The sequence below is a fragment of the Mytilus edulis genome, chromosome 6 (assembly GCF_963676685.1).
Source record: "Mytilus edulis chromosome 6, xbMytEdul2.2, whole genome shotgun sequence".
NCBI lineage: Eukaryota > Metazoa > Mollusca > Bivalvia > Mytilida > Mytilidae > Mytilus > Mytilus edulis.
The window spans coordinates 10180216-10195983 of NC_092349.1; the positions used below are offsets into that span (position 1 = coordinate 10180216).

General features: G+C 33.8%; 1 protein-coding gene across 1 annotated transcript; it reads left to right on the forward strand.

The window, feature by feature from the left end:
- Positions 1-3663: 3663 nt before the first annotated feature.
- On the forward strand, positions 3664-10498 carry LOC139527081 (putative leucine-rich repeat-containing protein DDB_G0290503). The gene is made up of 3 exons (XM_071322347.1): positions 3664-3830; positions 4669-4777; positions 6558-10498. The coding sequence occupies exons 2-3, from the start codon at positions 4698-4700 to the stop codon at positions 10453-10455; spliced, it is 3978 nt and encodes a 1325-aa protein (XP_071178448.1). The 5' UTR covers positions 3664-3830; positions 4669-4697; the 3' UTR covers positions 10456-10498.
- Positions 10499-15768: the final 5270 nt, after the last annotated feature.

The following is a 15768-nucleotide window of genomic DNA, read 5'->3' on the forward strand; positions in this document are numbered from 1 at the left end:
GCATACAAAAAAATCTATGAGATAGAATTTAGAAATCAATTTTGAGAAGATAGGTTTATATTATGTTTTAAGAAAATAAAAAGAAAACATGGTGTCCCTGAATTTGTTTTCTTGCCACAAGTAAAAATAAAAAAAAATCCCTATTAGCCAAATATAAGTTTTGTACTAAAAGAGTTATCTTCCCTTAAATGGCTCATTTGAAAAAAATGATTTTAAAAACCAAAAAGGTTGATATTTGTTAAAATATTTTGAATAATACAATAAATTAACAAGTTTTCTTTATATAAATAAACTGTCTAACCATTAAATTGCAAATCTGTTTCCAAATTTGCTGATTTGTCAAATATTTAGACCGATTTTGTACTGTGATTGTACAATCCAAGATGGCAGTATACCATGAATCTACGTTAAACCACTGCAATTCAATGTAACAGATATATTTCTGACCTGAGTTTTTTTCTTTCTTATATATACATGTATATTAGACTGATGTTAAATTTATTTACAATTCATTTTTGGGGGATTTTTTGTACCACCAGTAGCTTTAACTCGCATTTAACAGATATATCATAACAGACATATCATATCAGTTTAGATTTTTTTCATTGTTGAAGGCCGTACGGTTACCTTTTAATAAATTGCTTTCATCCACTTTATTTTAACTTTGCTGGATAGTTTTCGCATTGGCAATCCTCAAAACGTGTATTTTCTTTGAATAGCCACTGCCATCCCTCATTCGAATGCCTGTATCAAGTTGGAATATTTCGTTCTTCAGATGAAACATTCTTTGTTTTATTGTTTATATTATTATTATTCTTTTAAGTTAAATTTCTGTAAATATTGACAATGCAATTACCTCTAGAAATTCCCTGTATGGCTACAACTGCCATTTTACTATGAAAGAGGGACGAAAGATACCAGAGGGACAGTCAAACTCATAAATCGAATATAAACTGACAACGCCATGGCTAAAAATGAAAAAGACAAACAGACAAACAATAGTACACATGACACAACATAAAAAACTAAAGAATAAGCAACACGAACCCCACCAAAAACTGGGCTGATCTCAGGTGCTCCGGAAGGGCAAGCAGATCCTGCTCCACATGTGACACCCGAAGTTTCGTAAAAATATATATCCTAGAATGGAAAGGTGATAACCACGTGCTACTTTTTCATTCAAAGGTAAAAAATAGGGATGTGCGGCATGTTTTCAACATTTATATGCCTGGAACTTCTAAGAATTTAAACTTGTACTAAAATTCTGCACTACTCCTCCCTCCACTTTATGTCTTACTTAAAATTCAATTCCACATCCCATCATGTGTATTCATACTAGCAACATTCCCAAGTTGTGTCTCTATGAGATAAAACATATAATAGATCAAACTTGGGAACCAGTACATAAATAAACACAATATCTATGACTAGTATATATTTCACTAAAATATGTGTGATTTATGAAACAACTGTATTTACATAGTGCAACCGTTAAACTATTTAAAGGTGGTCAATTGTGTAAACTTCAAAACGTTCTTATTCGTCTGGAGCACTTACACTCTTTTTATTTTAACGAGTTCGATTACCTTAGTCATAATAACGAGTTAACTAAGTCGTTTAAACAAGTTAGCTGAGTCGTTTAAACAAGTTAGCTGAGTCATTTAAACGAGTTAGCTGAGTCGTTTAAAAGAGTTAGCTGAATCATTTAAACGAGTTAGCTGAGTCGTTTAAACGAGTTAGCTGAGTTGTTTAAACGAGTTAACTAAATCGTTTAAACGAGTAAAATAACTTGTAATAGTGAGTTAGATAAGCTAAGTCGTCAGAACAAGTTAAAAAAGAAACTCCATCAAGACACTAACCGGCTTCTGTACATGCAATGTATTGTATAAAAATGCCAATTTGAAAGTGATTGTACAGGAAAGGCCCAAGTGATAGTACAGTCAAGCTATTGTACAGTCAACAAGTTTGAATTTTGGTGGTGCACCTTTTCAAATAGAAAAATTCCTGAAATATTTGTTTCGGTTCTCTTTCTTTAATTTGTCTCAACCAAATTGTTATGTTATAAAACTTATGCAAAATGCTTATTACCACAATGTTCAGATCATGTTTAAAATTTGGTGATGTACATGCATATTTTACTAGATTTATGCTCCTTTACAAATAGAGGAATTTTTGGTGGTGTCACTGTTCTAGAGTTATGCCCATTTGGTTTTAAAAATAGAAAAATTGCTGATTTTTTCGTATAGTTCTCTAACTGATGTTTGCCTCAACCAAATATTATGAAACTTATACACAAATCTTATTGTCAAACAAAACTCAGATCAAGTTCAGATTTGGGTAGCATCACTTTTATCGTTTGTCAGTTATGTCCTATAATAACTTTACATGATACCGGTATATGCAAGCGAGGGCTTCATCTGTGTCTCATGGACACATTCACCATTTATTTTATTCAGTTTGTAGTATTGTGAACATCTGTTTTGATATCGGCTTTATCTGGTATATTGTCGTTACTTATAACCATAACATGTCTTCATAGAAACAATGTATACATGTTACCAAAATCCTTTACTAATGATACTGGTAAGATGCTCGGAACACATTTAAAGTTTTATTTTGGAAACTTAATCATTGACAGGAATGTACATATTATATACATGAAGCACTGATATATTTGATATCAAAAGCAATGTCTAGGTAAATAAAATCTATGAACGGTCGGCACTTTTTTGAAAAAAGTATCTCCTCCATGACAGTCTTGAACATTAAAAGTCGATATCAAATCAAAGAAACTGCTATTTTCAGTGTTTTGTGAAAGTTGGCTGTCACTGTGCACATAAGTTCAGTTCAATATAGAACCCCATTGGGAAAACTCAGAGAACTCTTTTTGTCAGAAAACACTCAAACATCCAAAAATACTATCCACACTGATCTACGTCCACACTTGTATAGTCGATAAATATCCAACATTGAGATTGTGCATATATTTGGATTTCTACTGCGACAATGTTTTTTAAACTTTCATGGATTAAATATACATGCAAGAAGATGTGATATGAATGCCAATAAGAAAAATCTCCATTCAAGTCACAATTTAAACAACCCATAATAGTAAAATGTAAAGGCATGCACACTACAAGCACAGGGACACATTATACTGTATCCGAACAGCACTAGCAACAGAGACTGCAGTAAATAGATGTAAGAAGCTGTTGTATGAGTGCCAATGAGTGTCAACTCTCTATCGAAGTCACAATTTAGATGGAGACTATATATCAGCAACGGTACATGGGAATGTCGATATTTTAAAACTTGGATCCAAAATCGAGAAAAAAACCCGATAATTTTAAAACTTTTTTCAAACAAGAATTGTTTAAAAGTGCTACATGAACCAATAACTGCAGATTTAGGTTACAAACAACATAGGCAACATATTAAAAGTTCGTGGTATGAATATCCGTGTAGAATTTGCCACTGTCCGTTAAATATCTTTACATCCAACCATGGTTAGCAATCAGCCATGCCCAATAGTTATGCGAATCTTCTTTGAGAGGAAATGACAAATATACAAAATGTATGTGCATTCAAAGCGTGATAGAAACGTATTGTGTGCACATCTTTAGAAACGTCAACAGTACATGTGCAGATCTATTGGTAACGTCTATGATATTTTGTTTGTAACGTCACAATAGCGCACAGATGAAATCTACTTCTCTGTTGTCGAAAGGAGCTTTTACTTCACGACCGCAAACATTAACGTATATGATAAATCTGAACAGTCTTTGAAGATATTGAGATTTGATTTTAAGAAGAATTCTTCAAAGACGAAGGTAAGTTGCTATTTTTATATTTATGCAAATAGATAGAAAATATTATACTTCGATAACGATCCACTCGATTTCCGTACTAGTCCAGTGGTTGAAGTCATAAAACTTTGCTCAGTGCTCGGATCACAAACATCATGCTCGAAACAAGAAATCCAACATTTTGATTGGTTAATTTTGGAGTACAAGTACAAAAAACAGACACGAAAGTTTTATGACTTCAAGGCCTGATATAGATTGATTGTAAGCGGTTTTGTTTGGTCTTTGTTTGGGCATTGTATTTGGTATCGATGTAAAATATTGCGGATTTTTCGCCTGTTTGGGATAAATATTTAAACGAGGTCAAAAAAAATAACAGAATTCTACATTTAAGCTAGCTATTATTTGGAACTGTATAAGAGCATACTAAAATAAAAGGAAATATTTTGTAATTAAGTAATTCTGGCGTAGTTGTTGGTATTGCATAATAGTCAAATCTAACTTTTTAACGCTGGGACTGAGAGACAGGAATTAACTTGTTTTTTTTTCGTTCTTCACAAGAAGAAAAATCTACAAAATGAACTAATTCTAAACATTAATAAAAAAAAATGTAAGAAAGAAGACGATGAAAAAAAAAGAAACCACAAAGAACATGTACAATCTTCATGTAAATACTCGCTAGTAAAGGAATGTTTAGTTTTGTTCCCCTTTTTCGGGTTTCCGTTTTTTGTGCATGGACAAAAGTTTACATGGTAATGTTATTTCATGGTGTTATCTTTTGCTCATATACACGAGATGTTTTATTGTTAACTTGGTTTATCCTACTTTCATATATTTTTTAAAGTATCCCTTTTTTATTTATTAGAAATATGTGCGATAGTGCACGAGTTTGAAATGTCAGACCACCAGTCTGAAGTGAAGTTTCACGATATGGTAGTGGAGCAAGACTACCAGGACGAAGAAATGTTTTCTCAGTAAGTATTTTTTTTATCATATATCATGCAAGATGAGACATAAGATAACCACAGACATGTTTTTGCCATTTTTTTAAAGGAGGTATACTGACTATGCGGTATGGGCTTTGCTCATTGTTGAAGGCCGTACGGTTGTTAATTTTTGTGTCATTTTGTTTCTTGCGAAGAGTTGTCTCATTGGCAATCATACCACATCTTCTTTCTATATACACGGAATATAAAATTGAGAAAGGAAATGGGGAATGTGTCAAAGCCAAAACAACCCCACAATAGAGCAGACAACAGCCGAAGGACACCAAGTGGTCTTCAATGTAGCGAGAAACTCCCGTACCTGGAGGCGTTATTCAGCTGGCCCCTAAACAAATATGTATGCTAGTTCAGGGATAATGGACGTCAAACTTAACTCCGAATTATGCACAAGAAACTAAAATTAAAAAAAATTCACTCTTTCTTATCGTAAAATTGTCAATCATAATTTAATCCACCAATGTTGAAGATGGCCAAACATCTCGGGTGAAAACATCATGCAATACTAATAACATTAGGCATGAATATCGTTAAATTCTTGAATATCAATAATTTCGATGTTTTAAATCTTATTAAAAGGGATATCAAATTTATAAAAAAAAGTCAAAAACTGGGGTTACTTTTGAAATTTATATGTTAAAATTAAAAAATAAAAGACAGGTTATCTGAATGTATACCCCTGACACACAATGCAACTGCTTTATACCCTTGACACAGAGAGCCACATACCCCTTACTAAAAACCCACCGTTTTATACCATTGACACAGAGAGCCACATACCCTGTCTCAAAGAGCCACCGTTGTATACCCTTGACACAGCTGAGAGCCACATACCCTGACTCAGAAAGCCACCGCTTTATACCATTTACACAGAGAGTCACATACTCCTGACTCAGAAAGCCACCGTTTTATACCCTTGACACAGAGAGCCACATACCCCTGACTCAGAAAGCCATTTTATACCCTCGACACAGAGAGCCACATATCCCCGACTCAGAAAGCCACCGTTTTATACCACTGACACATAGAGCCATATACCCTGACTCAGACAGCCACCGCTTTATACCATTGACACAGAGAGCCACATACCCCTGACTCAGAAAACCACTGTTTTATACCATTGACACAGAGAGCCACCGTTTTATACCCTTGACACAGAGAGCCAAATACCCTGACTCAGAAAGCTACAGTTTTATTCCCTTGACACAGAGCCACATACTTCTGATACAGAAAGCCACCGCTTTATACCCTTGACACAGTGAGCCATATACCCCTGACACAGAAAGCCACCGTTTTATTCCCTTGAAACAGAGCCACAAACTCCTGATACAGAATTCCACCGCTTTATACCCTTGGCACAGAGTCACATACCCTGATTCAGAAAGCCACCGTTGTATACCCTTGACACAGAAAGCCACATACCCCTGACACTGAAAGCCATCGCTTTATACCCTTGACACAGAGAGTCACATACCCTTGACTCAGAAACCACCGTTTTATACCTTTGAAGAAGAGAGCTATACATGCATATTAAAAGGGATATGCAGTTGGGATAGTTTATCAGAAATGTATTAGAGACGTAGGTTGTCAAACAAATTGACACATAATAATTATAGAAGTTGCTGTTGAGATATTTAAAAATAAAATCCAAGGGGTTACATAATATTGAAGAAAATAAAGTATTTGACCCATCACTTTCAAAAGTTATAGATGTGTCGAAATATATACAACACATAACTTTATTTTCTTTCAGGTCAGCACAGAAAGACCAAGATCTTGAGTCAGACATTTATATGATTGATGAAGAAATTCAAAGAAAGAATGAAAGAATTATTCAATTAGAATTAATGCTAGAGGAAAAGCAAGACTGGTTCAATCTGAAGACACAAATGGTAAAGAAGCTTGAAGGAGAACTCAATTATGTTCATGCACGCCATCCAGAGCGTTTTACCTTCGATGACGCCGGGACAAGCTTGGTACCTAAGTCATTGGAACAAACATTGAAAGATCTGGAGCGCGAAGAGAGAGAAGAAACATTCCGTACAACGTACATGCCCGTTTATCACAGAGAAACGGAAGTATTCCGTAAACGAGGCAAATACTCAACTAATGTCCCGTATTTTAATGAAGTATCCATGGCATCAGAATTTTTAAAGAAGAAATATTTAGAGGCGTTTGGCGAGTGTTTTTCTTTCGATTACAAAAAGAAGTCTTTTCCATTAAAACCAGATCCTATCCCTCGTAAACACATCAGACCATCTCATTCATCGTTTATACAACGAGAGGGTAACAGGAAATTCTTGGTTTCCGGTCATCTTGGTGAGACAGAGCTACTTCCAGATGTTACAGAGGCACGTGATCTGGAAAAGTTTTCCGAAATTCCAGCAAACGAGTCTTTAACCGGGTTGGATGATTTAAAAGTTACGTATGCAATAGAAAATTTAACGAGGACCAAGAATAGTCAATATGATGGAGATTGCGACTGGAAAGACATGACATCGATAAACATTGCCTATGAACTCAAACTGGATAAACAAATCAACTTTGAGGAGAACCAGACAAGAAAGAAGAGTGGTGAGAGTACCCCTAAAAAACCAGGAATTATAACAAATGAACCAGTTGAGAAGAACTGGTGGCAAGGTGGAGATACTTTTAATATGTGGAGGACAAGACCAAAGCTTGGACGTCCAACATCACCACGGCCATCTTATGATAAAAATCAAGCAGACCATGCCAATGTTGTAGAATTGATAAATGGAAATAATCAATTCAATACTGTGAGTGGAACAGCCAAAAACTCTCCAACTGAAACATCGAAAGAGCATGGTCTCAAGAAATCTTTAAGCATGGAATCCGTATTTGAAGGAGATGGTACAAAAATGCGCCCAAATTTTATATGGCGGATGGGAGACGAATGTGTTTCCTTAGAAAAGTATATTCATGTGTACACTAGAAATCCAGAAGATTTGTACGAAGCTGTCAAAAAACGGGCTATTGAAAAAGAGGAAGAAGAAGACTACGAGGAAAACGAATTGTATCATAAAGAAATCAAAGCTAGTCTAATCGGTATAGATGAAACTAAAATGAAGTCAAATTTAAGAATTTTAGATAATTTTATTACAGAAGAAGAAGAAAAAGAAAAAGCTAAATCAACACCGAAACGTGCTGATGAGGCAAAATATGGTATCCTTAATGAAAAAGTAAGAGCCGAGGAGGAAAAGACAGTTCTTCAACCAGACCAAACCGGAAGTTGTTATGAGGATATACACGGTACAGATGAAGTCGATTATGAGAAGAAAATGAATACTACCTTTGACATAATTGAAGACATCAAAGCTAGTCTAGTCGGTTTCGATAAAAATAAAATTAAGTCAAATTTGAGAATTTTGGATAATTTGATAAGAGAAGAAAAAGAAAAAGCTAACAAATCAGAACTGAAACAAGTCCACACTGAGAATGTTGACAAGGCTGCTGTAGATGTTAGCGATAATAAATCAGAACTGAAACAAGTCCACACTGAGAATGTTGACCAGGCCGCCGTAGATGTTAGCGGTAATGATAAAATAAAAGACGAGAAGGAAAAGATAGTTCTGCTACCAGACCAAACCGGAAGCTGTTATGAGGATACAGACGGTTCAAATGAAGTTGATTATGAGAACAAAATTAATACTTGTTTTGACATATTTTTTGAAAAACCAAAGAAAAGAATGTCTAAACCTAAACTCTCCTCCGAAAACAGAAAAACCGCCAACGTATTGGACCAAAATATTAAGAGGAATGAAAACAAAGAAGATGTAAAACTGGAGGAAAAGAAAATTAATACTAGTTTTGACATTATGTTGGAAAAACCAAAGAAACATACTTCTAAACCAAAACTATTCTCGGAAAAAAGAAAAACCTTTGATCTGATGCAGAACGTCACAGAACCGAATATTAAGAGCAATGAAAATATTGAAGATGTTAAACTGAAGTTAAAGAAAGTTAATACTAGTTTTGACATTATGTTTGACAGTCCAAAGAAAAAAAGTACAAGACCAAAACTCACTTCTGCTGGAAGAAAGGCAAATTTTCAATTGAAACATGATATCGATGAAAAGAAAGATAACAGTTATGATAACGAACAAAAAGAAGATGCAACAACTGCAGACAGTCAAATTGCTGTCGAAAAAGAAGAGCACGCATTAAAGAAAAATGTTAGTTTTGATGTCTTTTACGACAGTCAAAAGAAACTGAAACCTAAACCAAAGCTAAGCGTTATCAATAGAAAGCAGGAAAAGGAAACGGAATACAAAGTTGATGATAAAGAGATCCGAAAAGAAGAGCATCATGAGAAATTGCCTATAGAACCTAGTAAAACAACTGAGGTAAACCTTTCAAATGGAGAAAAACTCGGAGGAAAGTTTACAAATGGAAAACTCGGAGGAAAGTTTACCAGTGACGTCATCAGGAAAGATAATGAAATCAGGTTCAGATTTTCATTCCTTCATTGTACCACAACCATCCCAAGCAGAATACCATTAATGGTCAGGTTATTTAATGCAGAAAACACGTTTTTAACAAGACTAAACAATGTAACATGTGAAAGGCCACGCGTTAATTCAGCCAGAAGTATTCCTGTCCGTGTATTGAAGGTTACGAACACAAACAGGGCAACAATGACAGGTCCGTTAGCTGTAAGATCGTTCCCGGAGAGCAAGACATCAGTAAGACGAGGATCTGAACACAAAATCAATAGCACAAGAAATGCAAGAAGTCCAAACGATGATAGTAGATGGCCAAGAAAGAGAGAAAGATGTACAAAATTGCCCAGAATCACAAGAAAATCCAGAATACCGGTCCGAATAAAAGGCTATGTTTGGAATACTTTTGAGAGTGAAGACAAGCGAAAAATAGATGAAGATAGACGCTTACTTGCACCTTTAAGCAGGATTCCTATTCCAAAAGATAGAATACGTCGTCCAAGTGACTGTATTATACCAAGGCTCGACCCGAATGAACATTTACCCAAAATATCTCATGATAGTTGTTCAAAGAGAGAAGAGCAAGCTAAACTTCCAGAAGCAAATCGAAATCTTGGTTCTCCTAATCTCGTGAGCATATGCGAGAAAGGCGAAAAAACTTGTCCAGGATCAACATCAGAACTCTTGCAGCTACCGTCAATACCTACCCAGAATGCAATGGTAAAAACTAGTCATCCTGTATCAACATCAGGATTAACTCATCACACGCAGATACATGGAAGAAAGGATTACTTAGATGAAAACAAAATAGTATCGCCTTCTGTTATGGCAATGTTACCACCAATAATCGGCAGAAGTGACACGTATTTAAACCGGCCCTTTTCAGCATCTGGATTTGCAAAACTTCCTCCAATAAATAGCACAAACAAAACAATAGAAATGGATTGTCCGAGGTCGTCTGCTAGGTTATCGCCATTGTTTACCGCATTTGAGAATACAGAACATAGACCATTATCAGCATGTGGATCACCAAAACTTCCACCAATCATAGATGGAAATGTCATCGAAATGAGGCCTACGTCATCATTATCTGGTTATACGCTACTTCCACCAATACAAAGTTATAAGCGAGGCTCAGTTGAAGACGAAAAAGTACCAGCTGAACAATCAAACCGATCGAAAGGAAACTGATTTATCACCCAACAGGGCAGAATATTTATGATTTTTTTGTTATTTTCTTTTTAACTTATGCTTTGTTTTATTGTTATAAAGATTTTTTTCTATAAACATGTAGTTTACTGATTTATATATGAAAAGAAAAAAAAATCTACGAAGGAAATATTCTGAGAACATTATAAGAAACAAGTGTTATTGGAACTGAAATGTGTATTGGACATTTATGAGGGTCTGTATGGCAGTGAAAGTTTCATTTCTGTTGTCTTTAATTTGTTTTGTCATTTTCCCTTTCTTTAATTTGCTTTGTGCATTTTTTTTCTTTCTCTTCGAATACATGTATATACATAGATAAATAAAGGGTTTTACAAGATACTCAAAACATATTATGCAGATGGAATATATGTGCTGGAGCGGAGACTATTTATATACAGGAGAGAAATCAAAGTTTACATGAACATAAAAAAGGGTCTTTCTCTTCTAACAAATTATGAAATATATGTTATGAAATTGACATGTTGAGAAAATTCATTTACTTTTCGATTGCTAAAATCTAGATGAAAATAACTCTGTAAATTTTATGCGTCCAAGTTGCATTCTGGGTTGACTTTCATCAGGAACGCTTTAAACCAAGTATATGAATGTATAAACAGGTAAAAACGGTAAGCACTACAGGATCTAAGGGACCTTAAAATAGAGGTCCATTGTGTTGGTATTTAGATTTATTCGATTTTTTGTGTCACTGTCTAATTAAAATACACTCACATCTCCTTTTATTAAAAGGTAAACAGTCCTACAAGAAAATATCAAGACAAAATAAATACCTAGCCATCGAGAGTTCTCCAAGACAGTGAAAAGTAAAAATGCGCTTTCACTGTGGTTAACGTGGCAGACAATTGAGATGGTTGATATTTATCAATGGGACACAAAGACAAAAAAAAACAATTAAGACTAAGAATATGACTTATAGAGGAACTATCAGATTGAGTAAAGGCAGACATGTATATGGAGAGACACATATGTCCATAACTGCTGTGGCGAAAGGACACATACGTCCATGTTTTAATCTATGCAAGCTTCACGTCACCGCTGAACCAAATATTAAATAGGATAATATTGTGCTTCAATGGTTCCCAAATGTAACGGTCAAATAGGCATTACGTCGTATATTGAATGAGGTCATTATTCGCCAAATGAAATGACAGACGAGCTCTCATATTTTCTGACACACGACATTCAACCAGGAAAAACTACCGACAGCAAGAGGATCAATGGTGTACTATGTGTCTGAGTTGCAAGTGAACAATCATGATTCCATCACATCAAATTAAAGTTGCCAAAGTCATGAAAATTTAGGACGTGAAACAGTCAGTTTTAGTCAATAATTAAATATGTTAAATTTTCCTTAAGACAAACAATTAACTAGTTGTCAATGTTACACAACTTAAAACTTCAATATATATCTGGTAACGCTACTGCTCTAACGTATAGGTTTTTTTTTTATTTTTTATGTTTTCATTTTTTGTATGCAAATACATATACGTGTATCTACCTTTTATTAATAATAAATAATAATAATAATGAAAATTTATAAAGCGCCCTATATAAAAAATAAAAATTACTCTAAGGCGCTGTACATACACATGGTAATTAAAACATATCAATGACAATAACATAAAACATAAAAAAAAAAAAAAAAATACATCGTGTCAGATTCAAATACTGAAATAAAAAATGCCTACCATGAAATAAAAGGTCAATACGAAATACATGTTAAAACAAAGAATAAAAAAATAACAATATAGGATAAAAGCATGCAGAACAAGCAAACACTCAATACAAAGAGTAAAAAAGCCCGTAACAGAGAAAAGAATTCAATCTAATTAAAAGCAATACGATAAAAATGAGTTTTTAACTGTATTTTAAAACACTCTAGGGACTTGCATTGTCTTAAACTGTTCGGGAGATTGATCCATAGAGATGCCGCTACCCAATCAAATTGTCTTTCACCGTACGTCTTCGTTCTCACTTTTGGAACGGTGAGTAGTTTTGTGGAACTTGAACGCAAAGATCGGTTTGGCACGTGTAGATTGACTAGTTCCCGGATGTAAGCAGGGCCAATGTCATTCAAAGCGCAGTACACATAAGTCAGTATATTTATTATTAACATACAGTTGAGTACAATCATTATTAACACGTATTACAGACGGATTTTTATTCTATTGTTTAGGTTGAGCATTTCTTCATTGTTTCCCCTATGTGGTGATAGCCTTTGTAAGTTTTTGTTCGGTTCAGCATTTCCTCACTGTCGTTATAGTAATCCCCATAGTCAACCTTCTCTGTCGACCTGTGTTATTCCTGCTGTTCCATCAACGCCCTTAGTGTATACAAGTTTTCCATCGGAAGTGATAGCTGTAATTGGCAAAACTTTTAGAAAATTTTGGTCTTCAATGTTCTACAACTTCATATTGTTTTTTTACCTTTTAAATTTTTTTTGATCCGAGCGTCACTGATGATTCTTAAGTAGACGGAAAACGCATCTGGCGTAAATATAAAATCTTAATTCTGGTATCTATGATGAGTTTATTCACCTCCAGCAGTGATATCCCGACAATTAAATGCAAGTTTTACTTTGATGCCCAGATTTGCATAGATTGTTCCAGAAGAAAGTCATTTTCGGAAATAAGAAAAAAATCTATGAGATAGAAATTTTAAAATTAAATAAGATGATAAGATTTGTTTTGTAATATGCTTTAATCAAATAAAAAAATAGTGTCACCGAACCTGTTTTAATGCATAGAAGAAGACAGATTGTGAACTGCTATTGTACAATCCAAGATGGCGGCAGTATACAGTTTATCTACCGTAATGCATTAGATGTGTTATACAAAGCTTCACGGTAAGCTCTTTTTTGAAATTTCAAACTATAGAATGAAGGATTTTAAATTTTCGTATGTTTGTAAATATAATGATATTTTAAATATTTTTTTCACAATACAGACAGCGATCTTATAGGTTTTAGACGATCAAGTAGGGATATGTTTAAGACTGTATGTTTTTACGTTGAAAATTATACTCCTATTTTTCATTTATGCGAATATATACATAAAAAAAAATAATCTATCAAGTCAAGTTTTTGCAAATAACATAATTCAAACTGTACGGCTATTCATCAAATAGGATATTCTGTTTTGAAATAATTTAGAAAATAATTCTATTCAAATGGAATTGAAGTATTTGCAATGCAACTTAAGATAAAATTTATGAAAACCATATGTTTAAAGAATTTAAGTCTGTGTTACGGCTTGTTATCGATGGTTCATTTTCTCTATTATGTTCTTAACACGAAATATTGTTTCAAATAATCAATAAAACTGTGCTGTTTTTTTTTAATGAATCAGCATCTATACAAAATAGTAAAAAAAAGGGAATATTTTAAAATGCATTTCCAATATGTTCTTCTTCCCTAAATGCCTTTACTTCATTCACAGCCAATCAAAAGGAATAAGTTTTGTATTGGTGTTTTTTTATTGAGTGGAAAATATCGTCCAACAATAAAGTGAAATATTGCTGTTGATGTACAAATATCTTGTAGGATAGTTGTTTTTATTAATCTGCTGTGGTAAGGTATTATTATATTCACGCACATTTATATTGTATGATGATCCCATTTATATTTCTAAGTTTTTTATGTTTTCTACATAATAATCATATCATCCTTTGGACACCAATGCATATGCAACACTTCCAAACGTGGTCATTCCCCAAATGCGTCCCATACCCTAAAACTTGTGTATTTAGCCAAAACGTCTCCATACAATCCCAAATATCCCAAACGGCTTCGATTGCACATGCACCAAAGAGGTCCTATAGTTGTTACTCTTAAAACATGTCCACTTGAAGAACTCAAAAATTCTTAAAACTATATGCTCTGAGATTTCATCAGAGACGCCAATAACGTTTTCAACAATTCAAACCGATGTAAGACAACGAGTTTTGAAAGATTACTAAAAACTGAGAATCATCAAGACACCTGGAGGAAAGCATAAGTTATGCTTAAAGACAAATAGAAAAAAGAATATATTGTTCTTGCATTGGTATTGACAATGTTTCAACTTTTGAATTAAGGCAATTCAAAACAAAAATATTGATTAAGTGGTCAGTTACTAATATTAAATTGTTAAACGCTAGTTGTTACTATTTAGTATAATTTCAACCTCGCTTGTTAGAATTTAGAATTATTTTGAAGTAACTTATAATTTGCGACAGATGCATACATTATTCACCAGCCGCAATTATTTCTATAAAAATGTAAAGTGATAATGAAAATCTCAAACTTTTAGTCTTAAACATTCAAAATATTGTTTTATCATAGTGAGTTATTTTGTTGTGATACCAAACTATCTTGATACTATATGAGGGTATCTCAAGGACTGACTCCCGGTGATCTGATAAAAAAAATCTGTACTTACTTCCCTTTCTTTGTTAGTTAGATTAAGACAGCTTGGCATCCAATAGACACGTTTTGGGTGATTTGGACATGCTTGAATTGATGGACACGTTGGTTGATAAACACGCAAAACATGTCTTGTTATGAAGAAAAGTTAAGTAACAAACGCTACATCATTTAACGCGAAGTACTGTAACAACAAGTCCAACTAGCTTAAATTCTGATACTGCCATTTTAATTAACATCTTTTCACACTCTGAGGGTCGGATAGTAAACCTAACATTTTAGCAGACTTGTTCAAAAGTGATATCGTTAAGGTACTGTTTTCAAGTCATTAAAAAATGCAATTTGTTAGAATTACTATTGATTCTTTCAAGGGGTCTTTACACTGAAAATAAACAGATTTATTCGACAACGAGTTATTTGCTTGATACGGGTTTTCTTCTCCATAATTTGTTACTGTAATTCTTACTCCTAATGGGAGGGATTGTTATTCATTTTCATATGATAATAGGCCAACTAATACTATCAGCAAACGTATTTACACTACCTAAAACTGGCGTTAATGTGTTGCTAAATGCATGTTCTATCATAAAATAGTCCAGTCAAACTAAAATTTAACCTCAAACTAATTGCAACAGAAAATGTTTTAATTCTAATCTTTAGCATTATACCCTTTATATACACAGAAAAAAAGTCCCATAAAATCAAACTTGAGCAAAACTCAAAATCAGCATTTTGAATTTCCTATGGAAATTAACATTGGAAGGGGAGATAACTCTTGCAAATAGAGTCTTTTTTGGTCAGATTTTGGTAGTTTTCTAGAAATTTATGTACTGTATGATACTTTGATGGGGTTATAAGTTTGTATTTGACTAGAT

Excerpts from the sequence above, each read along its gene's own strand:
- LOC139527081 (XM_071322347.1), top strand. The coding sequence starts at position 4,698 with ATGTCAGACCACCAGTCTGAAGTGAAGTTTCACGATATGGTAGTGGAG. Across the intron at positions 4,778-6,557 it reads GACGAAGAAATGTTTTCTCA|GTCAGCACAGAAAGACCAAG; the intron begins GTAAGTATTTTT and ends ATTTTCTTTCAG.